The sequence below is a fragment of the Geotrypetes seraphini genome, chromosome 12 (assembly GCF_902459505.1).
Source record: "Geotrypetes seraphini chromosome 12, aGeoSer1.1, whole genome shotgun sequence".
Lineage (NCBI taxonomy): Eukaryota > Metazoa > Chordata > Amphibia > Gymnophiona > Dermophiidae > Geotrypetes > Geotrypetes seraphini.
The window spans coordinates 90,984,013-91,011,024 of NC_047095.1; the positions used below are offsets into that span (position 1 = coordinate 90,984,013).

At 47.2% G+C, this 27,012-nt stretch overlaps 1 protein-coding gene across 4 annotated transcripts in view; it reads right to left on the reverse strand.

Moving 5' to 3' along the window:
- RC3H1 (ring finger and CCCH-type domains 1) overlaps positions 1-27,012 on the reverse strand; it is a 446,950-nt gene that overhangs the window by 293,024 nt on the left and 126,914 nt on the right. For all 4 annotated transcript variants that reach the window (XM_033915444.1, XM_033915446.1, XM_033915443.1 and 1 more), the window contains exon 6: positions 18,314-18,514. In XM_033915444.1, the coding sequence (XP_033771335.1) occupies positions 18,314-18,514 (201 nt within the window). The remainder of the gene's footprint in view (positions 1-18,313; positions 18,515-27,012) is intronic.

The window sequence follows — 27,012 nt, forward strand, 5'->3', positions numbered from 1 at the left end:
TGATGTTGCTAATTCAGAGGCAGTGGATTATGAAATGGAAACAGACTGTTTGAAGTAAACCTATAGTTAAAAGTTCCTTCAAGCCTTGCAGGAATGCAATATTGGCTTTATACCAGTATTGACTGTGGCTGGCTGCCCAAAGAAATTAAGGGTTATGTTCTGCTGTTCTAGAACTTTAAAATCCTTTCGGAAGCTATCACAGGGGAGTGTGAAACTGGAAAAGAAAGTTGTTGTTTATTCTCTAATGGCTGTGACAGTTAGTACTGCACAGAAAGAGCAGTGACCTCTAATTGTGTGGCTGGACTGAAGAGGGACCACAGCCATCAGTCAGTATTGAAGGAGGTCCCTTTCTGCCCCTTAGTTTGGCTAGTAATGAAAACTCAGTGAGGCAAATCCAGTACAGGCACTGTATTTAGAAGCATTACTGAATGGGAATGTTTTTGCCTATTTTCTTTTAGAATAAAAGCTATATGGTTTTGAATTCAAAGAAACTATGCAATTAAATTATATCACTTGATCCACCACTCCAAAAAGCTGATAACCGCTCGGTCAGTACCATGTGCTCCAGGTTCTACTGGCCAGACCCGCGTGGGCACAGCCATGCCCAGTGACAATATACAACCTTTTATTGATGGGAAGGAGAACAAAGAGATATTAGTTTCTGATAAATCAAAATGATTTATAAGATAGTTTGGAGCAAAACCGAACAATGTTTTATAACATAGACAAGCAAATTTGAAAATTATTCTCGCCTCAATTGGAAGCCAATGCAACTTTTGGTAATAAAGTGTTCTGATTTTTCAAAGTGAAAATTAAACGCACTGCCGTGTTTTGGATAATTCGCATCATCTCAATAATTTTCTTATAACATCCTAGATAAATGATGTTACAATAATCTAATGTACTTAAAACTAATGATTGCACTAAGAGTCTGAAGGAGGAAAAATCAAAATAAGATTTTATAGTACAAAGCTTCCACAATATGAAAGATTTTTTTTTAACTAAAACGTCAAGTTGAGCATCAAAGATTAAAGACCGATCTAAATAGACTCCTAATATTTTGATAACAGAATTGATAGGATAATCAATTCCATTTAACATCAAAGAAGTCTCTTTAATTTTACTAGTTGGACTTGCCAAAATATTTCTGTTTTATCAGTTTAATTCCTTGGCCCATTGCTCAACAAGCACTATTACGGATGATATAAAATATTGAGTATCAGATGTTAAAGAGGTGATACTTGCAGTAGTTATATCATCTGCATAACTATATAATTTCAAACTTAATATCTTGGCAGTTTATTACCCAGCGATGCCAAATAAATATTAAAAAGAGAAGGAGAAAGTGGAAAACCCCAAGGGACTCATCTGTTGTTACAAACATGAGAATATTTTTCTTCACAATAAACTTGATAAGTTCAGGTTTTTTAAAAACCTTCAAACCATTGCAATATACAACCTGAGATTTCTATTGCATTGAGACAGTTGAGCATAATTCCATGATAAACTAAATCAAATGAGATTATCTATTTTCTAAACCATCATCAATTTGGCCTTCTCATATCCCTATCCTTGGACCTCTCTGAAGAATTTGATACCACTGATCATCTCCTCCTATTAAAGGCTCTCATCCGTCGAACTTAACAATCAAGTTATATTATGGTTTCAGTCTTATTTTTCACATCGAACTTCCAAAATCATATTTAATAACTCATTATCTAAATCTTATCCAAATTACTATGGCATACCCCAAGGTTCTATATTGTCACCACTATTATTCAACATCTTTTTGGCCCCTTTATTAGCACTATGTCAATCAAATGGATTTACGATTTTCGCTTATGCGGATGATTTACAGCTCATCTATCCATTACACTCAAATACAGCTGAAGAGATTTCCAACATTAATCAGACACTTAAATTTGCCAATGGCTTAGCAAAAACATGTTATCACTGAATGTCGCAAAAACAAAATCCATGTTTTTCCCTGGAGAGACAGTATAAAAATTGCAGCACCTATCAGAATCGAAGATAATATACTTCAAGAAGTTGATAAAATTAAAATTCTAGGTGTGATCACTGATCACAAATTAAATCATCATAATCAAATAAGTACCGTTGTCAAAAGCTGTTTTTGTAGACTGCAGATCAGATCACTGGCCAACTTTCGACACATCTTCTCTAATAATTCACTCTCTGATAATATCAAAACTTGTTTATTGCAATTCATTATATAAGGGAATCACGCAAAGAGAATTAAGACGCCTTCAGATTATTCAAAATACTGCAATAAAAATCATCACCAATAAGAGGAAATTCGATCATGTCACACCACTCTTAACGAATGCACAGTGGCTGCCGATAAACCACAGAATAACATACAAAATAGCCCTACTAACCTTCAAAGTTCAAATGTCAAAAGCACTCTCATTTCTGGAAAGAATACTCATGCCTCATGCTCCATCTAGATCAGTGGTCTCAAACTTGCGGCCCAAGGGCCACATGCAGCCCGCCAGGTATTATTTTGAGGCCCTCGGTATGTTTATCATAATCACAAAAGTAAAAAAAAAAACAAAAAAAAAAACAGTTTCTTGATCATATGTCTCTTTAGCTATAAATTATAATATTACTAGTTGTTTAGCCCGTTACATTAACGGGTGCTAGCAGCCCTTCTCCCTTACTTTTACCTCCTCCCTGTCCAGCAGCACCCCCCTATTCTCTGCTCTCCCTATATAGCAGTATTCCTTCTCTTTTTATCTCCCCCTGTCCAGCATCACCCCTCCCCATTCCTTGCTCCCCCCTGTCCAGCAGTAGCTCTTCTCCTTTACTTCCTGCTCCCCCCCTGTCCAGCAGTAGCCTTTCTCCCTTACTTGTACATTTCCCACTGTCCATTAGGAACCCTTATCTGTAAACCATGCAGCCTTACATTTTAGAAGTCCCCCACCCCATTCTGGCCAGCTCCCTTGCCAAATTTCAAAGCCGCAGGCAGCGGCGGCTCCTCACTCGATCCCCGCTTACAGCAGCCCCGCACTCGCAGTCTGGTTGGCTCCCTTGCTGGAGCTTTTCACGGTGTTGTCTCCTCTTTGGCTTCTCCGAGGGCTGGCTCCCATGAAAATGTTGTGTTGCTGTTCGGGGCCGCGGCGGTGGCTTCTCTCCGGAGGCGCACCGGCGTCGGCAGCCTTGTCTCTAACATTGTGATGTCGGAGGGGTTTCCGACGCTGGTGCGGCTCTTGGGGGGCTGCCGCCGCATCTTTGAACAGGAGGGTAGCATTTTCATGGGAGCCAGCCTTCGGGGAGGCTTTGGATGCAGGGCCGGATGCGGGAGGAGCAGCCACCGTGGGGGGCTTTGGTGGGAGAGCCAGCCGGACGCATGGACCGAGCAGCCCGGGCCCCGACCACCCTCAGAGGCATCCTCCAAGCCCCGGGAAGAGATGCAGCGGTGCGACTTGTCCGGTCGGTAGAAGGGGCGGATTTTAACCCTCCATTCGCCGCTCCTCCTTCCTCACTCGCTCCACCATTTGCCAGGAAGGACTAAAGATCCTTGTAAGCGTGCATGCGCACTCTTGTGGCCACATCCCGACATATCAGGACTCAGGGAACATGGGATAAGAGTGCGCATGCGCACTTAGCATTTTATTATTATATAGATTAAGACTGAGGGCTCCTTTTATCAAGGCGCGCTACAGGGGTTAGCGCGTCTGACATTTCATCACGCACTAACCCCGCAGCAAGCCAAAAAAACTAACGCCTCGTCAATGGAGGCGTTTGCGGCTAGCGCGGCAGACGGTTTAACGTGTGGTATTCCGTGCGTTAAACCCCTACCGCTCCTTGATAAAAGGAGCCCTTAGCCAAAAGGAAAGATTTATAAACTACAGAGTTTTACCTCATGCAAAATTTCTTTAATAAGACATTAACTATTTTTCTGAGGCACTCCAAGTACCTACAAACCCAAAATGTGGCCCTGCAAAGAGTTTGAGTTTGAGACCACTGATCTAGATCATTAAGATCCGAGGATAAACATTTACTTGCTGGTCCTTCTTTAAGAATTATTAACACTTAATGGGATACAATCTTTTCTGTGACAGCTTCCCATCCAATCCAAGCCAATCCTTAGTTTTATATACTGAGTCATTCCCAAAAGGGACTTAATCCGGTTCACATATTTAACCCAAAGGGGTAGGAGAAAACAGTAATTTAACAGAAAATATAACTAGTATTATCCCTTCTTCGTCAGTTAAGAATTTCTTAAACATATATGTCTTAAAGTTTTTCTGAAGCTTGTCAAAGAGGAAAGGAGTCCGATTTCTGAAGTGAGGTCGTTCCAGGTTTTTACCAAGGAAAATACCATAGAGTGGGAAAGCCTACCTAAAGTTCGAATGCCCCTAATAGAGGGGAATACTAATTTAAGTTTATGAGATCCTCTAGTGGAGAAGGGATGTTGAGAATTGAAGGAAAGAGTAAGTAATGAGGAAAAAATCCTTTATAAACTTTTGAATACAACACTAGCACACTTAAACTGAATCCTCCAATACACCGGAAGCCAGTGTAATGCCCTCAGTAATGGAGTGTCACTAGCCTCCTCATCAGACTGTTATGTTTTATATAAAAGTGCTTTAGTGCTTTTATACTTCAGTGCTTGAATAAATAAATAAATAATCTTTCAATTTATCTTTTTTTCTGCATTTTCAGAAAATGTAGAAAAAAAGATAAGTTGAAAGATTAATTATTTATTTATTTATTCAAGCACTGAATTATAGAAGGACTAATGCACTAAAGCACTTTATATAAAACATAACGGTCTGATGAGGAGGCTAGTCCACATAGTATTTGGCCACTCAAACCAATTGGCTAATACTGGCACTTCTGAAGACCAATGAATTATAAATGAACATGTTATGAAGTACTGTTTGTGGAGAACACGAGTGATAGTATAACAGTACAAAGGACTGCTATACATATTACTCACTCAGTAATGGAGTGACATGATCATATTTTCTCTTACCAAAGATTAATTTAGCAGCTGTATTCTGAAAGCACAATTACTTACTGCCAGGGACAGCAGGCAGATATTCTCTACATATGGGTGACATCATCCACGGAGCCCAGTCGCGGACAGCTTTTCAAGCAAACTTGATTGAAGATTTCAAAGTTTGCTAGTGCTGCCCACGCATGCGTGAGCCTTCCTGCTCCACTAGAGGGCACATCCCCTTCTCGTGGTTTTCAGTTCAGATAGCTAGCAAAGAAGCCAACCTCGGGGAGGTAGGAGGGTTACGAGAATATCTGCCTGCTGTCCCTGGATAACACCTGTTACGGTAAGTAACTGTGCTTTATCCCAGGACAAGCAGGCAGCATATTCTCTACATGTGGGTGACCTCCAAGCTAACCAAAAACGGGACGGAGGGAAAGTTGGCAATTTATGAAAACAGATTACCCAAAACCGACTGGCCAACTGGCCGTCGCGCCTTGAAAAGGCATCCAGACAGTAGTGAGAGGTGAAGGTATGAACCGAAGACCAAGTGACAGCCTTGCAGATCTCCTCAATAGGCGTGGACCTGAGGAAAGCGACAGACGCCGCCATTGCTCGGACTCTATGCTCCGTGACCCGACCTTGCAGCGAGAGACCAGCCTGAACGTAGCAAAAGGAAATACAAGCAGCCAACCAGTTGGATAAGGTGTGCTTGGAAACAGGACGGCCCAACCGATTAGGATCAAAAGAGATGAAAAGTTGAGGAGCCATCCGATGAGACTCGGTACGTCGCAGGTAAAAGGCCAACGCTCTCTTACAGTCAAGAGTGTGATGCGCCACCTCACCAGGATGAGAGTGGGGCTTCGGAAAAAACACCGGAAGAACAATGGACTGGTTGAGGTGGAAATCCGAAACCACCTTTGGCAAGAACTTAGGATGCATACGAAGGACCACCTTGTCATGATGAAATACAGTGAAAGGCGGATCCGCAACTAGAGCTTGCAGCTCACTGACTCTGCGGGCAGACGTGAGAGCAACCAGGAACACCACCTTCCAAGTGAGATACTGCAGAGGAGCCTTATCAATGTGTTCAAACGGAGGTTTCATCAATTGAGCCAGAACCACATTAAGATCCCAAACCACCGGGGAGGGGGGCTTGAGGAGAGGATGAACACTGAAGAGGCCCTTCATAAAGTGGGAAGCCACCGGATGGACAGAGAGCGGTTTCCCATCAAGCGGCTGATGAAAGGCAGCAATTGCACTGAGGTGGACTCGAATAGATGTTGAATTGAGGCCAGACTGAGACAAGTGGAACAGATAATCCAGCACGGAAGACAAGGAGGCAGAGAGCGGATTCATGCGGTGTTCAGCACACCACGCAGCAAATCTGGTCCATTTCTGGGAATAGCATTGTCGAGTGGAGCTCTTCCTAGAGGCCTCAAGAACATTCCTCACCAACTGAGAGAAACCTAAGGAGGGAGGTACGTGGAGAGGAACCAAGCTGTTAAGTGTAGAGACTGCAGATTGGGATGCAACAGCAAACCCCGACTCTGAGACTCAGAGAAGGAAAAACAGGTAGAAGCAGAGGCTCCCTGACACTGAGCTGGAGGAGCAGGGAGAACCACGGCTGCCGGGGCCACCGAGGAGCTATTAAGATCATGGAGGCGCGGACCGACTTGAGGTGCACCAGTGTTCTGAGAATCAGAGGAAAGGGAGGGAACGCATAGAGGAACCTGCCCGTCCAATCGAGAAGGAAAGCATCCTCGAGCAGAATCGAGGCAACTTGTGATTGAGGGGCGAAGCGAACAGATCTATCTGCGGAGTGCCCCACCGAACAAACACCTGCAGCAGAATGCGAGAATGGAGTGACCATTCATGCGGCTGAAGAAGTCGACTCAACTTGTCCGCCAGACAATTCTGCGCGCCCTGGATATACACCGCCTGAAGGAAGATGTTGTGGCTCAATGCCCACTGCCAAAGACGAAGGGCTTCCCTGCAGAGAGACAGGGAACCCGCACCCCCCTGCTTGTTCACATAATACTTCGCCATCTGGTTGTCTGTGCACACCAGGACCACCAGATCCTGCAGCAAATGCCGAAAAGCCACCACGGCATTGTAAATGGCCCGGAGCTCCAGAAGGTTGATGTAGCAGCGATGGTCTGCACTCGACCAAAGACCCTGAGTCCGAAGGCCATCGAGGTGCGCTCCCCAAGTGTACGCCGAAGAGTCCGTCGTCAGAACCTTCTAATGCGGGGGTACAAGAAAGAGCAAACCTCTGGACAGACTGGAAGAGTTGGCCCACCAACGGAGCGAGCATTTCAAAGAGGGAGTCACCGCAATCAGCTGAGAAGCGGGGTCCCGATCCTGCCGCCACTGAGACGCCAGAGTCCACTCAGGAACACAAAGATGTAACCGGGCAAACGGCGTGACATGAACGGTGGAGGCCATGTGCCCTAGGAGGATCATCATCTGCTTGGCCGAGACCAAAGACCTCTGAGACACTAGCTGACTCAGCCGCCGGAGGGCGGCCTGCTGAGGCAGAGGCAAAAACGACCGGAGGCGTACCGTATCCAGCATGGCCCCGATAAACTGTTGGACTGAAGGGGCTCAGAAATTCTAGCTCCTTCCAATCCTTCCGCAAACACTTGAAAACTTGGCTCTTTTCAAAAATCTAATCACCTCCCGTGCTCTAGTATCCTGTCCCCCTCTATCTCCTCAGTCCCTCTCCTATATCCTTTCTTTGTAGTTCCTTTCCTTTCAACCTCTGTAAACCGTGCCGAGCTCTGCGCACACGGAGATGGTGCGGTACACAAACCTAAGGTTTAGTTTAGTTTAGTTAGTGAGACTTGGGGAAGTTTATCTTGAACCCCAGACGCTGAAGGAAGATAACAGACTGACGGGTCGCTGAAATAACCCCCTCTCTCGACGGGGCTTTGATAAGCCAATTGTCGAGGTACGGGAAAACTTGAAGGCCTTGCGACCGCCACGAGGCACTTGGTGAAGACCCGTGGGGATGAAGCGAGCCCGAATGGGAGGACCCGATACTGCAAATGAAGTTCCCCCACCCGAAAGCGGAGAAACCGTCGAGAAGCCGGGTGGATCGGAATGTGAGTGTAGGCTTCTTTCAGGTCCAGGGAACACAATCAGTCCCCCTCATCCATCAAGGGATACAAAATGGGAAGCGAAAGCATGCGGAACTGCTCCCGAACTAGGAACTTGTTCAGCTTCCGTAGATCCAGGATAGGGCGAAGGTCCCCGGTCTTTTTAGAAACCAGGAAGTACCGGAAATAAACTCCGGAGCCCCGTTGAAAAGGGGGAACTTCCTCCACCGCCCGTAGGCAGAGAGCCTGCGCTTCCAGAAGAAGTAAGGGAAGCTGCGTCCCGTCGGAAGAAGACACTCCTGGAGGCCTGTCCGGCAGAAAAGCCCGGAAGTTGAGGGAGTACCCCTCTCGAATGACGGAGAGGACCCAAGAGTTTGCAGAAATCTCCACCCAATGGTGATAAAAGGAGCGGAGACGTCCCCCTATAGGTAGAGGGGGAATACCTAGGGCGGAGGAGGCCAGCTCCCTCCCACCGGGCCAGTCAAAAAGACGGTGGCTGCTTAAGCGCAGCAGGGGTCTGAGGCTTAGGAGTAGCCCTCTGTTGCTGCGGACGCCGAGGAGGAGGGCGAGAAAACGCCGGCGTGGGCTTCTGCGGATACCGCCAGGAAGGCAGCCTGTAGGACTTGGGCGGGGCAGGCTTCGCCTTAGCCCGGACCAGGGAAGCAAAGGAGCGTTCGTGTTCGGAGAGGCGTTTCGTGGCAGCCTCAATGGAATCATTGAACAGCTCATTCCCCAAGCACGGAAGATTGGCCAACCAGTCCTGCAGGTTGGGGTCCATGTCGACAATGCGGAGCCACGCCAGGCGACACATGGCCACTACGAAGGCCAAGACCCTGGACGACAACTCAAACACATCATAGGAGGCCTGAAACATGTACAGCCGAAGCTGTGACAGAGTATCCACAAGCCTGCGAAACTCCACACGGCGTTTGGAAGGAAAATTGTACTAGAAAGAAGGAAGGGACTTAATACACCACTTGAGATAGGACGTAAAGGTAAAGTTGTAATTCAGAACTCTGTTTGCCATCATGGAGTTCGGAAATAGGCATCTCCCAAACTTGTCCATAGTCCTGCCCTCCCGGCCCGGTGGGACAGCGGCATACACCTTGGACGGGTGAGACTTCTTGAGGGTAGACTCCACCATAAAGGACTGGTGAGAAAGCTGCGCCTTCTCAAACCCTTTGCAAGGCACCGTCCGGTACCGAGACTCCATTTTGGATGGAATAGCTGGGATAGCGTAGGGAGTCTCCAGATTGCGAAAGGAAGTCTGCTGCAACACCGAATTCAGGGGTAGCCGCAAGGACTCCCTAGGAGGGTAGGAGAGCTCCATCTCCTCCAAAAACTCCTTGGTATATATGGAATCGGACTGGAGGTCCAAGCCTAGTGCCTTTCCCATATCCTGAACAAATCTAGTAAAGGAAGAGGGCCTGCTCTCAGAATGCCCCTCAAGGGGAGTGGTGGAACGAGACCGCAAGGCAGCCAAAAAGGAGGGGGAGGCCTCTGTGGAATACTGCGCCGGCACATCCGTATCCACAAGCATGGACGCCGAGGAAGTCCCGCTAAATGAATGAGGAGGGGTTGACGAGAGCTTGCACTTCGAAGTCCCCAGAGGGGAGGACCCCGGGGTCCGGGCCGTCGAGGTCCGATGATGCCGCCCCTGAGAACCCCGGCCCGAAGACAAGCCTCGGGAAAAGGAGGCAGGGTCCCCCAATGTCTGCTCCTCTCGGATCGAGGTCCCTAACCAGACAGGCGACCTCAGCAGACTTGGGTTTGACAAGGTGAGGTCCGAGGTTTTAATGGACCCGGTAATGCGAGGACCCGGGGACCTATCCCGCTTCGGGGTGGGAGTCCCGGGGACACTTCACAAGACGCCTTGCCGAGGGCGTAAGACGCCTCGCCCGGAGGCCAGCTCGAGGGAGAGGCGTGTCTCGATGGAAGAGGCGAGGAGTCAGACGAGGACAGACGCCGAGACTGGCGTGTCTTGCCCCGAGAAACCTCAACGCGACGCTCAGGCTGGTCCACAATGCGCGAGGTCGAGGCAGGAGCAAGCTGAGCCAAAGCCGAGGAGAGCTCTGAGGAGATGATAGCCTTCAGCACCTCCTCGAACATCGGCACCGTGACCATATTCGGCCGGGCAGGTGCAGCAGTGCGTTCCACCAAGGACGACCTCGAGGAAGAGTATTCCCGTATGGTAGAAGCAAGCTTGGAGGGTTGTCTCTTTGAGGTCGGCGGGACTACACTCACCGCCTGGATGGCCAGAGACTCCGAGGAAGGCTTCTTCAGCTGCTGAACTGAACCTGAAAGAGGAAGAGGAGACTTACCCGGAGCTGAGGTCTTCGAGGTCAAGGCCGCCGAGGCCTTCAAGGTAGAGGGAGACTTGCCCAGGGCCGAGGTCATCGAGGCCAACGTCAAGACTGAGGCCGACGTCGAGACCGGAGTTGAAGCAGGAGAAGCCTCCATGGCGAAGAGCTCTGCAATCCTGGCCCTACGTCGCCGAAGAGCCCGAGGCTGAAGGGTGGCACAATGAGGACAGGAGTCCGTAGGGTGATCCGTACCCAAGCACAGAATACACCAGCGGTGCGGGTCTGTGATAGAAATAACCTGACCGCACTGGGAGCACTTCTTAAACCCAGTAAGAGGCCGGGACATAAGTTTTAGACGGCCGCAGTCACGGCGAACCGGGAGCCCCCGGTCACCGAGACGAAAAGACAAAAATACACGATCAAGTAGCAAAACGAAGTAACAAACCGAACAGCGACTCCCGAAGAAAATAAAGAAGCCGCGGTGCAAGAAAGGCACTTAGAAGAACGCAGAGAAGAGAGACAGGGCTTTCTGGCTCCACGGAAAACTAAGAACTGAAGACCATGGGGAGGGGATGCGCCCTCTAGTGGAGCGGGAAGGCACACGCATGTGTGGGCAGCACTAGCAAACTTTGAGATCTTCAATCAAGTTTGCTTGAAAAGATGTCCACGACGGGGCTCCGTGGATGACGTCATCCACATGTAGAGAATATGCTGCCTGCTTGTCCTGGGATAATAAGCTGTAATCTCTTTAAATTGTCCTTACTTAAACTGATGTAAAGAGAATTTGAATAGTCCAGATGAGCTAATATAATCTCCTGGACCAACACAGCAAAATGATGCTGTTGGAAAAAACATCGAACCCTCCTCTACTTCCGTAAACTAAAAAAAACATTTTTTCGATATAGTATTAATCTGATTAGTCAAGGAAAGAGTAGAGTCCAAAACGAACCCAAGAATTCTAGATGAAAATTCAATCTTCAGAGTATCACCAGAAATTAATCGTAGGGAAGAAGGTAAGTTGTATACGGTAGGGCCAAACCATAGAATTTTAGTTTTGGTAGTATTTAACTTCATACGTGCAGAAGAAGCCCAGTCTTGGAAGATTAGAAATGCAAGAATTAATATCATTTTATAGTGATGGATCAATATCAAGCAAGATGAAAATATCGGCATAAGTAAAAATCGATTCTGAGGTAGATAAATTCAGATGTTTTAATGTGGGGGACAATGGAGACCCCTGAGGTACTCCACAAACAGGAGATCAAGATGGAGAGGATTTACCCTCAGCATATACTTGATAAGATCTTAATTACAAAAAAAACATTAAACCAGTTCAGAACTTTATGATTTTAACCGATATCAATCAATAATTGCATTAAGATATCATCATCAACAACATCAAAGGCTGCAGAATGATCAAATTGTAACAAAATAGCACATCGACCATGAATCAAAAAATTCTGAGCTTTTGCTACTAATGAAATAAGAAGAGTCTCAGTACTATGATTCGGTCGAAATCCGTGTTGAAATGAAAGGAGAATGGAAAATTCCTCCAGATAGTCTAAAAGTTGCCTTGAAACAATGGATTCTAAAATCTTTGTTAACAGTGGTATATTTGCAACTGGACGGTAATGGGAGGCCATTGTTGGATCCAATTCTGAATTTTTTTAACAAAGGAGTAAGTATAATACAACCCATGACTGATACAAAAAAACAACTAGTAAGAAAGCAATGTTACTTACCGTAACAGTTGTTATCCAGGGACAGCAGGCAGCTATTCTCACTAAAGGGTGACGTGATCCAATGGAGCCCCGATGCGGATGCCTCACAAGCAGTCTTGCTTGAAGAAACTCAAAGTTTCGAGTTGCCCGCATCACGCATGCGCGAGTGCCTTCCCGCCCAGACCAGGGCGCATCTTCTCAGTTCAGATAGCTAGCAGAGAAGCCAACCCAGGGGAGGTGGGTGGGACGTGAGAATAGCTGCCTGCTGTCCCTGGATAACAACTGTTACTGTAAGTAATAATGCTTTATCCCAGGACAAGCAGGCAGGTATTCTCACTAATGGGTGACCTCCAAGCTAACTACAATGGGATGGTGGGAGAGTTGGCAACTTAGGAGAATAAATTTTGCAATACTGTTTGGCCAAACTGTCCATTCCGTCTGGAGAAGTATCCAAACAATAATGAGAAGTGAAGGTATGAACCGAGGACCAAGTGGCAGCCTTACAAATTTCCTCAATAGGAGTAGATCTGAGGAAAGCCACGGAAGCTGCCATTGCTCTGACCTTATGGGCTGTGACTTTACTGTGAAGGGGTAATCCAGCCTGGGAATAGCAGAAAGAGATACAAGCCGCCATCCAGTTGGAGATGGTACGCTTAGCGATAGGACGTCCCAATTTATTCGGATCAAAGGAGACGAAGAGTTGGGGAGCAGATCTGGTGTGGTTTGGTGCGTTCCAAGTAGAAAGCCAAAGCACGTTTACAGTCCAGAGTATGAAGAGCTGATTCTCCAGGATGAGAATGAGGTTTCGGAAAAAAACACTGGGAGTACGATGGATTGGTTGAGATGAAATCCTGAGACCATTTTAAGTAGGAATTTCGGATGAGTGCAAAGAACCACCTCGTCATGGTGGAACACTGTAAAAGGTGGATCAGCCACCAAGGCTTAGAGCTCACTGACTCGTCTAGCAGAAGTGAGGCCAATGAGGAAGACAACTTTCCAAGTGAGATACTTCAGGTGAGCCTTGTTAAGAGGTTCAAATGGAGGTTTCATAAGCTGAGAGAGAACAACATTGAGATCCCAAACCACTGGAGGCGGTTTGAGGGGAGGATTGACATGGAAAAGTCCTTTTATGAATCTGGAAACCACAGGATGAGCAGAGAGGTTTCCCTTGAAGAGGCTGATGGAAAACAGCAATTGCACCGAGATGAACCCGTATCGAAGTCGACTTGAGGCCAGAATGAGAAAGGTGCAAAAGATAGTCCAAAACTGAAGACAAGGAGGAGCGTTGAGGCTCATGATGATGAGAAACACACCAAGAAGAAAATCTGGTCGAGTGGCAGGCTTTCGTGAAGCTTCCAAGACATCTCGCACAGGTTGAGAAAACTGGAGAGGAGTTATGTTGAGAGGAACCAAGCTGTCAGGTGTAGAGACTGCAGGCTGGGATGAAGCAGAGAACCCTGATGCTGTGCAAGTAGTGAGGGAAAAACAGGTAGGAGGTACGGCTCCATGGTGCTGAGTTGAAGGAGAAGGGAGTACCAAGGTTGTCTGGGCCACCGTGGAGCAATCAGAATCATGGTGGCATGGTTTGACTTCAGCTTGACTAGAGTCTTTTGAATGAGAGGAAATGGAGGAAACGCATATAGGAAGAGATTCGTCCAGTCCAGAAGAAAAGCATCTGCCTCGAGGCGATGAGGAGTGTAGATCCGGGAGCAGAACTGAGGCAGTTTGAATTTGTGGGGGGCAGCAAAGAGGGCTATCTGAGGCGTTCCCCACCGAGAGAAGATCTGATGAAGGGGCGTAGATTGGAGAGTCCATTCGTGCGGCTGCAGAAGGCGACTCAAGTTGTCCGCTAAGGCATTGTCAGCCCCTTGAATGTAGACAGCTTTGAGGAAGGTGTTGTGGCGAATTGCCCAATCCCAAACTTTCAAAGCTTCCTGGCAGAGGGAGGCTGATCCTGTTCCTCCCTGTTTGTTGATGTAGTACATGGCGATTTGTTTGTCTGTTCAGATGAGGACAACTTGGTCACGAAGCAGATGTTGAAAGGCTTTGAGAGCATTGAAAATCGCCCTGAGTTCCAGGAGATTGATGTGGTACTGGCGGTACATGCTGGTCCAGTAACCCTGTGTGTGGAGACCATCCAGATGAGCCCCCCAAGCATAAGTCGACGAGTCGGTCGTGAGAACTGTCTGATGATGAGGTGTGTGAAACAGCAAACCTCTGGATAGATTGGAGAATAGCATCCACCAACGAGGAGACTGTTGCAGAGCAGGAGTGACCTGGATGTGTCGAGACAGAGGGTCGGACACCTGCGTCCACTGAGATGCCAGGGTCCACTGAGGAATCCTGAGGTGAAGTCTGGCAAAAGGAGTCACGTGAACTGTAGAGGCCATGTGGCCTAGAAGAACCATCATGTGTCTCGCCAAGATGGACGGGCAAGAGGACACTGCGTGACAAAGGATGAGGAGAGCTTCCAAGCGCGGAGGGAGGAACGCTCTGAGTTGGGTAGTATCCAAGACAGCTCCGATGAAGGGAAGAGTCTGGGAAGGCTGAAGGTGGGATTTTGGGAAGTTTATCTCAAATCCCAGATGCTGCAGTAACCAAATCGTCTTCTGGGTCACGAGGGCGACTCCCTGAGACATGGAATCCTTGATGAGCCAGTCATCCAGATAGGGGAATACCTGGAGACCATGGTTCCTGAGCACTGCGGCCACTACTACCAGGCACATGGTGAAGACTCTGGGTGACGAAGCCAGGCCGAAGGGAAGCACTCGGTATTGAAGATGAAGATGTCCTACCCTGAACTGAGGTATTGACGCAAGGTCAGATGAATGGGAATGTGAGTGTAGGCCTCCTTGAGATCCAGAGAGCATAACCAGTCGTTCTGCTCGATGAGGGGATACAGGGATGCCAGCGTCAACATGCAAAACTTTTCTTTGACCAGAAACTTGTTGAGCACCCTGAGATCCAAAATGGGATGCAGATCGCCCGTCTTCTTCGGAACAAGGAAGTACCGGGAGTAAAAACCCTTGTTCTGTTGAGTCAAAGGAACAGGCTCGACAGCCCCGAGCTGCAATAAAGCCTGAGCTTCCTGAAGAAGAAGGGCGGTCTGGGTCAAGTTGGAAGGATACTCTCTTGGAGGATGTTCCGGAGGAACTTGGTGGAACTGAAGAGAGTATCCCTCCTTGACGATGGAGAGGACCCAGAGGTCGGTGGTAATAGTCGTCCATGGATGGTAAAAGTGATGAAGACGACCCCCAATCGATGGAGCAACTGAAAATGGCAGAATGACCGATGATATGCCCTCTATGAGACAGTCAAAAGGGCTGAGGAGCCTTAGGGACAGTAGATGGTTGAGGCTTCTGTTGCTGCTTTGGGGGATGCTGCCTCTTCACAGACTGTCGGATGGGGGAGCCTGTTTAGGTGGGAAATGCCGCTGGTAGATCAACGGTGGGCGTGATGGATGAGGAGGAGCAGACTTAGGCTTCGGACGCAGGATGGACTGGAAAGACTTTTCATGGTCTGAGAGCTTCTTGGTCGCCGCCTCGATGGACTCATCGAAGAGGTCGGTACCAGCGCATGGAACATTGGCAAGCCTGTCCTGGAGATTGGGGTCCATGTCGATGGTCCTGAGCCACGCCAGCCGGCGCATGACCACCGAGCATGCTGTAGCCCGAGCCGATAGTTCAAAGGCATTGTAGGAGGACTGCATCAACTGTAGCCGGAGCTGGGATAACGAGGACAGAACCTCCTGGTACTCAAACTGTGCTCTGGGGCCAAGATAGGGCATGAACTTCTGGAGTACAGACAGGAAGAACTCAAAATATGTGATGAAATGGAAGTTGTAATTCAGAACTCTGGATGTCATCATGGAGTTCTGGTAAATCCTCCTGCCAAATCGGTCCATGGTCTTGCCCTGGCGTACACCTGGGAGGGGTGAGACCACTTCAGTGAGGATTCCACCAAAAGGGATTGATGGGAGAGTTGGGAACCGTCAAACCCTTTATGGTGTACCGTGCGGTACCTGGCATCCAATTTGCCCGGCACGGCGGGGATGGAATAAGGTGTTTCAAGGCACCGCACAAAGGTCTGATCCAGCAACTTGTGTAAAGGAAGCTTGAGGGATTCAGCAGGTGGTTGAGGGAGATGCATAGTCTCCAGATATTCTTTTGAAAATTTGGACCCTGTGTCCAGATAAATGTCCAAATCAGCTAACATCTGTCGGAGGAACGAGGAGAAAGACAGCTGGTCGGCCGAAGCAGGGCCTCGAGAAGGACTCGAGAACGTCGAGGCCTCAGGATCCAATGAGGACGGGGATCGTGATGGTAATAAAGACCCCAGCGTGTCCTCGAGCTCCAGCATCGGGGGAGGTGAAGTAGCCAGTGGGGAATACTGAAGAAAAGGCTGCTTCAAATGAGGCGAGGCATGTCTGGACGAGTGCCTCGATGAATGCCTCGATCGATGATGCGAGCTATGTCTGTAAACAGGCCTCGAGGGACGAGGCGAGTGGGTCTTCACTGAGGCCCCCAGATAGTGGATGGGGCTGGAAGCGGTTGACCGAAGCAGAGATGGGTGGCTGTAGTCACCCCGAGGGACTCGTAGAGATTCGAGCCCCTGCAACGGGTGAATCGGCTCCAATGGAGGCACCCGCAAAGACTCTGCTCCTTGCATCGAGTGGATCGGTTCCAACGGAGGCATGAGCAAAGACTCTGCTCCTTGCCTCGATGCCAGACCAGACACTCACAGAGACTCTGCTCCCTGTAGAGAGTGTGTATACCGCTGAGGCACTGGAGGCGACTCGACCTCGCTGGAGGCCTCCGCTTGCTCAGGCTGGATTTGGGAGAGAAACTTAGGCCCCATGGTGGTGAAGAGCTCATTGAATTGCTTCTCCAGTAAGGATTGGAACGAGGCCGGCAAGGATGGATCCGCATCAGCAATGGGACCGCCTCGCGCTCCTTAGGGGCAGTTTGTGAGTGCTTGGGCTTAGAAGCCTTGGGCACTTTTAGCACTACGGGTGGAATGGGCTGCTGTGCTACCTGACCTGAAGAGACAGAGGAAGGCATCGCAGCAGGCCCTGGAGTCTGAGCCAGCACAAAAGAAGCCGGCTTGAGGAGACTCGGGACCGCAGAGGTGGGAGGCTGGAGAGCTGCGGAGGAAGTTGAAGGTGAAGGTCCCTTCGATGAAGACGGCTCCGTTGAGGACTCCATGAACAGCGACTCCCAAAAGATGCAACGACGCTTGAAAGCACGTGCGGTGAGTGTGGAGCAAGGCCGGCACGATTTCGGAAGGTGTTGAGGCCAGAGACACCGAATACAGCGTCGATGAGGGTCCGTTAGCAAAATCGCGCACTGACACTTGGCACACTTTTTAAAACCGGTGATAGGTCGGGACATAGGCTTGAAAAGCTCCGCCACAAGATCGAAGCCGTGGGGCCGCAGCCACATGGCCTGCCCGGTCGAATGGATGGAAGAAATTTTTTTTTTAAATAAAATAAGAAAGCACGACGAAAAGCAACGATTTCGAGAAAATTAACCCAAAAACGCGGATTTTAAAAAGGCGCAAGTGAGCTAACTTCACGCAGAGTCGAAGACGGACTTCTCGGCTCCGCGGAAAAGTAAGATCTGAGGAGACGCGCCCTACGCTGGGCGGGAAGGCACTCGCGCATGCGCGGTGCAGGCGACTCGAAACTTCAAGTTTCTTCAAGCAAGACTGCTTGTGAGGCGTCTGCATCGGGGCTCCGTTGGATCACGTCACCCATTAGTGAGAATACCTGCCTGCTTGTCCTGGGATAATATAGTTTACTAACATTGTGACCTAAGAAATAACATATGTAGGAATACTACAGAAAATATATGAAGGAACAGGGTCATGTCCATTTGCACCAACTGAAACATAGTGCAAATTCTCAAGCTTAAATTAAGCATTGATCCTCCTTATTCTAAATTATGTGCATAAATTCTATGAACACCCCCAATCTGCCTGTGACCCTCCCACTTTGCACCTTTTTGGCCTATGCCTAAATTTATGTGCTTAACTTTTAATTAAATCAATTTAGTGCTAATAATTGCTCATTAGGATGCCAATTATCAATGCTAATTGGCTCAATATTCAATTAAATTGCATGTGCAAATTGGGCGTATGCAACTTAAAAGAACCATATATAGAATATGAGGATTTATGTTCATTCAACAAGATCCAATCATGCTACAGAAAGAGGCTTTTTACCTTGTCAATGATAGATTGCATGTGAGATTTGTGAGATTGGTCCCCATAAAGAAGAGAAGACCACTGATCTGGTGCAATACGCAGTCCAGCCTCCATTGCAATTTGCACAATCTGAGAATCATGCTCCCGCCGCAGAGCTTCATAAGTACGAAATTCTTCTTTTAACTGCATCAGTGAGGAGTCTTCATCACGTTTTGTTACCTGAGGGGATGCGAAAGTAAGTCAGCTAAACAACATTCTATCTGCAGTAAGAAAAGTCAAATATCTAAAGGAAAAATGTGTTCTTTCAGCAGCCTACCTGGTAATCCAAATAAAGTACAGAAGCAACTTACAAAATACAGAGAACATTTGCTTACCTGTAACTAAGGCTTAATTTGTACACAAAAAGGAAGTGGAACTGTGAATTCCAGAAAGAGAATGGACCTGGGGTAAGAGCAACAGAAGGAGAGGAGCTGGATTACAGGATCTGTTCTCTTCTCTGTTCCATGTTCACTTCCTCCCTTCTTCTTCCCTGCACACCTCCTGGAACAGAAGTCTAGAGCAGAAAACATTTGCTGCTCTGGAGTCTGAAAAGAAGCGGTGAAACTGCTTTTCAGGTCACTTGAGGTTAAGCCCTGCCTGTAATGTATGTTTTCATATTGCAGTTGAGTTTTACTCCACTGCGTAGCGTTCTTAAACAGGACCGTTTTTAGCTTTTGATCCACAATTTTTTGCCTTAGGACTTTCTTTTGGACCCCTGAGGAAGACAGGGTCGTCGAAGCACGGACCATGTTGGGTCCACAGTCCCCATCGATTGGGTTTTAGACATTATGCGGATTAAATGACTACTGTATTTTTCACTCCATAAGATGCACCTGACCATAAGACGCACCCTAGATTTAGAGGAAAACAAGAAAAAAATTCTGAATCAATTTCTCCCTGCCAGGCTCTGTACCCATCCCCATACTCCTTGTCAGGCTCTGCACCCTGTCCCCCCCCCTCTGGTGGTAGGCAGGGACAGGGCAGGCAAGCAGGCCTAGTGGCAGGCAGGCTGGCCTAGTGACAGGCCGGCAGGCCCCATACCCCTCACGTACCATAAATCATCCTCCCATACCCACCACATACCCCCCAGTATCTTAAATCATCCCCCATACATACCCCCCAAGTACCTTTTTAATCATACCCTCTATACTTTTTAAAATCCCTCCCTCCCTAGTTGGCGAATCTAGTGTTTTAAACATCCCCCCACCCCCTGGTACCTTGATGCAATCCTGGTGGTCCAGCGCTGCATCGGCAGCCTCCCTTGCTGGACAGCGGCCCAAGTCCCCATCTGCCGCGGCAGTGAGAGGCAGGTGTGAGCCCCAAGCACACCTGCCTGGTCAGCCACCTGAATGGTGTCAGCTCAGTCCAGGACTGCATAGGCAGGCTTCCCCATCTGCGCCGGAAGTGAAAGGCAGACGGGAGCCCTGAGCGTGCCTGCCTGGTCCTGTGCCGCCGCTTGAATGGTGCCGTCAACTCCCGCGAGTCTCACGAGAACCAACAGCACCATTTCGGCAGCGGCACAGGGCCAGGCAGGCGTGCTCGGGGCTTGCACCTGCCTTTCACTTCCGCGGCAGATGGGGGAGCCTGCTGATGCAGCGCTGGACTGAGCTGACAGTATTTGGGCGGCGGCACAGGACCAGGCAGGCGTGCTTGGGGCTCACGCCTGCCTGGCAGATGGGGCCTCCGGCGGCCGTCCAGCGGGGGGGGGGGGGGAGGGGGCCTGCCGATGCAGCGCTGGACCGCCAGGGTTACATCAAGGTACCGGGGGTGGGGGCGCGTGGTATTCGCTGCATAAGATGCACCCTTATTTCCACTCCCCTTTTGGGGGTGGAAAAAGTGTATCTTATGGAGCGAAAAATATGGTATATTTCAAATAAAAAGCCTGCATCTTGAACATCTCCTCCACAGTTCTCTTGTTTTTGGTTGTGTTTTCAAAAGGTAGCAGGATTGAACAGACACACAAGTCGGTGATGTAATCACATGCTTCCAGTACAAACAGCTTTCCTAGAGCTTAGTGTAAAATTCTGAGCATGTGTGGCCCTTTCCGAACCAGCTACTAGCACTTTAGTTAAAATTCATAGCTCAAAAAGCAATGTTGGACATGGAGAGATGGGAGAGACTATGAGCTTGCAAATCCTGCTATCTACAGAACACAACTATTTCAGATGAACAAAACGGCTCTTCCTGCACTGGGCTATTTTGAAGCACTACTTTTAAGATGGCTCCGTGTCCCTCACTCCAGGTACTTTCACTGACCTGAAACCACCCACCAGAGCTGTGCATGTGGGTTTAATAACAGTGCCCTCAGGAATTCCAATTATCATTCTGAAATCCCATTCATTCTGTTGACTTCCATTTCTTCCTCTTCCGAGCAGTGCTCCCCTTCCTCTACATAATTCATTAACTCTTGTAGTGTTTCCTCCTCATTCTGTTCAGCCGAAGTTTGAGCATTGAGGGACCAAAGCGAGAAGAGCATCTGCAGAGTGAAAGATGATTTTCTTTGGATGTGATATGAAAGAGAGTGGAAGGAGACAGAGCAGGTTGTTCCGTTATGTGCCCCCTTCCTGAAGGCGCTTCAGGCAAAACTTGAGTCAAAGGGAGGCCTTTAGTTTAGAGAACACAGGTTTTTAGAGTATTCACAGCACTTGAATTGGATTTTAGTGATTACTATTCAACGTCATTGCCAAGCTTCTGCCCCCATAAGTGACTTCATTAAAAACAGAAAGAATGTAGCGCTGTACATTGTGACATTTAACAGATGATCCCTGCTCAGAAGAGCTTACAATCTAACTTGGACAGACAGACATGACATATAGGGTTGGGGATATAGAACCCAAGGTGAGAGGAGCTAGGAGTTGAAAGCAGTCTCAAAGAGGTGGGCTTTTAACTTGGACTTGAACAAAGCTAGAGACAAAGCCCGCCAAAGGGATTCGGGCAGTTTGTTCCAGGCATAAGGCGCAGCAAGATAGAAGGGATAGAGTCTGGAGTTGGCAGAGGAGGAGAAGGATACAGACAGGAGGGACCGATTGACTAAGTGGAGCATGTGTGTGGGGGGGGGGGGGGAACACATAGGGGAAGATAAGTGAAGAGAGATAGTGAGGGTCAGCAAGAGGAGTTTGAACTATATTCGGAAATGGATGGGAAGCCAAAGTGACTTTAGGAGATTTTTACAGAATGATGTTATGGAGAGCAGTCACCCCAAATAGAGGAGTAACTCAAGTATAGCGGCTCTCATGGAATACGAGTCATGCAGCCACATTCTGAATGGATTGAAGGGGAGAAAAATGGCTGAGTAGAAGACCTGAGAGTAGCAAGTTGCAGTAATCTAACCGTGAGGTGATGAGGGTGTGGATAAGGGTTTTGGTAGTGTGCTCAGAGAGGAAGGGTAGGTTTTCGGTAATACTATAGAGGAAGAAGCAGCAGGTTTTAGTGATGTGTTGTATCTGGGCAAAGGAGAGAGAGGAGTCAAAGATGAGCCCGAGATTGCAAGCAGACAGAAAAGGGAGGATAAGAGTATTGTCCACAGAGACAGAGAACGGGAGAAGTGAGGAGGTGAGTTTAGGTGGGAAGATGAGCAGCTCTGTTTTAGCCATATTCAGTTTTAGATGACTGTGAGACAAACAGGCGTCAATGTTGGGCAGGCAGGCTGACACTTGGATCTAGGTTTCAGTAAAGATATCTGGTGTAGAGAGGTAGATCTGGGCGTCTTCAGCATAGAGATGATACTGGAAGCTGTGAGAGGAGAATTAGAGCTCTAAGTGAGCAGGTGTAGATTGAGAAAAGGAATGGTCCAAGGACAGAGCCTTGAGGTTCACCAATTGATAGTGGGATGGCTGTGGAGGAGAAACTACCATTCCATACACTGAAGGTACGATGGGAGAGAGAGAAGAAAACCAGGAGAGCGCAGAACCTTGGAATCCCATCGAGGACAGCATATCAAGGAGTAGGCAATGATCAACAGTATCAAAGGCAACAGAAAGATTGAGAAGTATGAAGATAGAGTAAAGGCCTTTGAATATGGCCAGGAACAGGTTATTGGAAACTTTAGTACTGGCAGTTTCTGTGGAATGCAGCAGGCGAAAGCCTGACTGAAGTGGATCAAGAATAGCTTGGGATGAAAGGAAGTCCAGGCAGCGGTGATGAACAGCATGTTCATGTAACTTGGATAAGAAGGTGAGGAGGGAGATGGAGCAATTGTTGGATGAGCATGTGGAGTCTACTGAGGGATTTTTGAGGAAGAGTGTGACAACAGCATGTTTGAAGGCATCAGGGACAATTGCAGTGGAGAGCGATAGATTGAGGATGTGACAGATAGGAGGGATGACAGCGAGTGAGATAGCATTGAGAGGTTGAGTGGGAATTGGATTGAAGTGGGTAGTGGATGTGGAGGATTAGAGAATATGTGCTGTTTCATCCTCAGTGATTTCGGAGGAGAGGATTGGCAGGTGTTGAGGGGAGGTTAGCAGAATAGAAAGGTAGAGTGAGTGAAAGGAGAGGAAGCCTAGTTGAAAGCTCAAGATGAATCTTCTGGATCTTACTGTAGAACTCTGCCATAGTTTGGGGAGAAATTGAAGGGGGGATAGAAAGTGAGGGTGCTTTGAGTAGGGAGTTTAGTGTAGTAAAGAGACAGCGAGGGTTGGAGCTAAGAGGTGGTTAAGTTGGTATAGTATTCTTGTTTGTTCAGTGAGAGGGTAGATTGGAGTGATCAGCATGAATTTGAAATGTATGAAGTCAGCGTGCACAGAGGATTTAAGCCAAAGACGTTCTCGGCAGAACAGGCACAGGAGCGCAGGTAGTGGAAGCAGTGCTTCAGCCAGGGTTGGGGTTTGGCATGCCTAACAGGGTGTGAAATTGGAGGATCAAGAGTATCTAGTATTGTTTTTTTTCTCCTGTCCTATAATTAATTGTATTTCTTCCCCCTTATCTCTTGGATCATGTCAGTTGTGTCTTGAGTTAGTAAGTTTATTAATTATTAAAATTTTATTTTAATTCCCTTTTTTAAAAATAATTCTATGTAAATCGCCTAGAAGTCGCAAGATTGTGGCGGTATAAAAGAATAAAGTTATTATTATTATTATTTGGATAGGCGATTGATCAAATCATAATAAAAACTTGAAACTTGAGGAGAGAATGGTATTATAGGAGAGGACAGCTTTGTTGACAGTCTTGTGTGATATAGTAGTTGAGGAGAAGGATGACAGCGATGGAGAGGGCTCCAAGGTCAATAGCTTGAAAGCTCCTGAACATATGGTAGCGATTGGCTGGGACTGGGCTGATCAATTGTGAATGTTAACAGATGATGGTCAGAGAAGGTGGTATTACAGAATTTGGTGGTCGACCAGTTAGAGGAAAGGATTAGGTCCAGTCAACATCCTTTCTGGTGTGTAAAATAATAATAATAATAACAACAACAGTTTATATACTGCAGGACTGTGAAGTTCTATGCGGTTTACAATGATTAAAAGATGGTACAAATTGAGTGGAATTAACTGAGTTAAAAGCTAGTGATTAACAGCTCTAGGGGTCAGTTATTGTGGAGTAAGAATTGTATGGGTCAGCTGCCTAGATACTTCAGGAACAGATATGTTTTCAGGCGTTTCCTAAATTCCCTATTAGTAGGCATAAGCAATTGTTCTAGATCTTTACCCCATAATGCTGCCTGATGTGAGAAAAGGTGTTGATGTCTTAAGTTTACATCCTCTAACTGGAGGGGAAACAAAGTTCAAATGTGAGCTTCTCTTATGTCTGTTGGCTGAGAAAGAGAAAAGGTCAGTTATATATTTAGGGGCTAGACTTAATAGTAAGCAAAAACAACCAAACTTAAACTTCACATGTGCTTCCATCGGCAGCCAATGCAGCAGTCGATAGTAAGGTGTTACATGATCGAACTTCTTCAGCCCGAAAATCAGTTTGACCGTTGCATTTTGCACCAGTTGTAATCGTCACATATTCTTTTGGGAAACTGCCAAATAGGCGATATTACAGTAATCAAGTTGACTCAGTACGAGGGATTGTACCAGAATTCTAAATGCTGACATATCAAAATATGCTCTAATGGACCGAAGCTTCCAGAGAGTGAAAAAACCCTTTCTGATTAAGGAGACTACTTGGTCTTTCATGGTTAGGCTCTGGTCTAGTGTTACACCCAATAACTTCATAGTAGATTGAATAGGATAACTAAGTTTATTGATGCATAGTGATGTTTTGGTGTCAAACGGGTGTGGCGAAGCTACAAAAAATTTTCTATCATCCATTGCTCCATCAAATTTAGTACTTCTGTTGCCTTGGGAATGACTTCCGAGAGAGTTAGCGAATGGGATGATGATTGTAAAGTCATCTGCGTAACTAAATAATTTTATCCCCAGCTGGGTCAATTGCGCACCTAATGAGGACATGTAGACATTGAAGAGCAATGGGGATAGTGGTAACCCCTGCAGTATGCCAGATGGATTGCTCTAGGTATCAGAGAGATTATAATTGAAACGTACTTGATAGGTACGGGACATAAGGAAACCTCGAAACCAGTCTAACACTTCTTCCCTGATACCAATTGCATCTAAGGATTGTAGCAGTTTCCCATGGTCCACTAAGTCAAAGGCAGAGATCATATCGAATTGCATGATCAGGGTATTAAGCAGATTATCTAAGATAGCTGCAATTACTGTCTCAGTGCTGAACAAAGGTCTAAAACCAGATTGAGTTTCATATAAGAGAGAGAACTGATCAAGATATTCCATCAATTGGGTATGTACCAATCCTTCCATGATTTTTGCAATAAATGGAATGGATGCTACTGGTCTATAGTTGGTTACTAGTGCTGATGATTCTTTACTATTTTTTGGAATTGGTGTTATTATTATGTGACCATTATTAGTGAGGAATTTTCCATCTTTTAGGTTATCCATTAAGTAATTCAGCAAAGATAGTTTAAAGTTTAATGGAGCCGATTTCATAATTTCTGGGGGACATGAGTCCAAAACACAGTATGATTTAGACTCTAAATACGCATCAGAGTATGACATCAGAGGCAGGATCGCAGCAGAGGAAACAGTTCCAAAGACCTATGGCAGCTTGCAAAGATCACTAGCAACGGCGATCTTCTCTGCAGGCTGCTAATATCAGGTAAATGGATACGCGGGAGGCCAGAAGGAACACGCAGGCCTTTCGGGGGGTGGGGACAGGCAAGCTATCGGGAGGGAGAACAGGCCTTCAAGGGGTGGTGGCAGAGGCCTTCAGGGGGGGGGGACAGACCTCCAGGGGAGGGGGCCCTGATGTAGAAGTACACTGAGGGAGGGAGGAAAGGGGGTTCAAAGAGATGTGCATATGCAGGACTTTGGGGGGGGAATAAATAATGGGTCTAAAAACAGAGGAGAGGGAGAGAGATGGTGGACAATGGGATTTAGGGAGGGAAGGAACAGAAAGGGAGAGAAGTTGGACACAAGGGATGATGTGGAGGGGGGGATAGAGATACTGGATGGGAATGTAGTTGGGAAAATAAAAAGAGAGAGATGGTGGACCCTGGGGTGGTGGGGAAGGAGGGAGAGATGCTGGATGAAAGAATAGTTGAGAAAAGGTGGATCTGTGGATGGAGACGAAAAAAAAAAGATGCCAGACCTTCGGGGGAAGGAAGGCAAACGGAAGGTGAGGACAGAGATAGAAGATGGATGGTTAGCACGGAGAAAGAAGATGACAATCAGAGCCTGGGACCAACAAGATTTGAATAATGACCAAACAACAAAAGGTAGAAAAAATAATTTTATTTTCTGTTTTGAGATTACAATGTGTCAGATTTGAAATGTGTATCCTGCCAGAGCTGGTGTTAGACCGCAAACGTGAGCTAGGATTTAACAGCGAGGAAAAGTTTTTTTTGTTTGTTTACACCACAGCGTCAGTGTGGTTCGGAGAAGGCAAAGGGAGTGAAGAGGCTATAAAAGGGGTGAAGAGGCTATAAAATAAACCCACCAGGATGTCTGATAAAAACACCCAAATTGGGCAGGAAAATCGAATTGAAAAATCGATTCAATAGGCTGAATCGAATCAATTTTTTTTTTCGTGAATCAGGCAGCACTAATACGGATCCATCTAGAATGGTCACTTTCAAAGCTGGTTGATCTTTACGGGCAGCTCCAGCTAATACGAACAGATGATCCGACAATCAAAATTTTTTTTATAACCTCTAGATACTGCAGTAAGAGTCTACGCACATCCAACAAAGCAATGTTACTTACTGTAACAGTTGTTATCCAGGGACAGCAGGCAGCTATTCTCACTAGTGGGTGATGTCATCCAACGGAGCCCCGATGCGGACATCTCACAAGCATACTTGCTTGTAGAAACTTTTAGGAGTTGCCCACACCGCACATGTGCGAGTGCCTTCCCGCACGATGCACCGGGCGTGTCTCCTCAGTTCAGATAGCTAGCAGAGAAGCCAACCCAGGGGAGGTGGGTGGGACGTGAGAATAGCTGCCTGCTGTCCCTGGATAACAACTGTTACGGTAAGTAACATTGCTTTATCCCAGGATAAGCAGGCAGGTATTCTCACTAGTGGTGACCTCCAAGCTAACCACAATGGGATGGTGGGAGAGTTGGCAACTTAGGAGAACAAATTTTGCAACACTGTTTGGCCAAACTGTCCATCCCGTCTGGAGAAGGTATCCAGACAATAGTGTGAGGTGAAG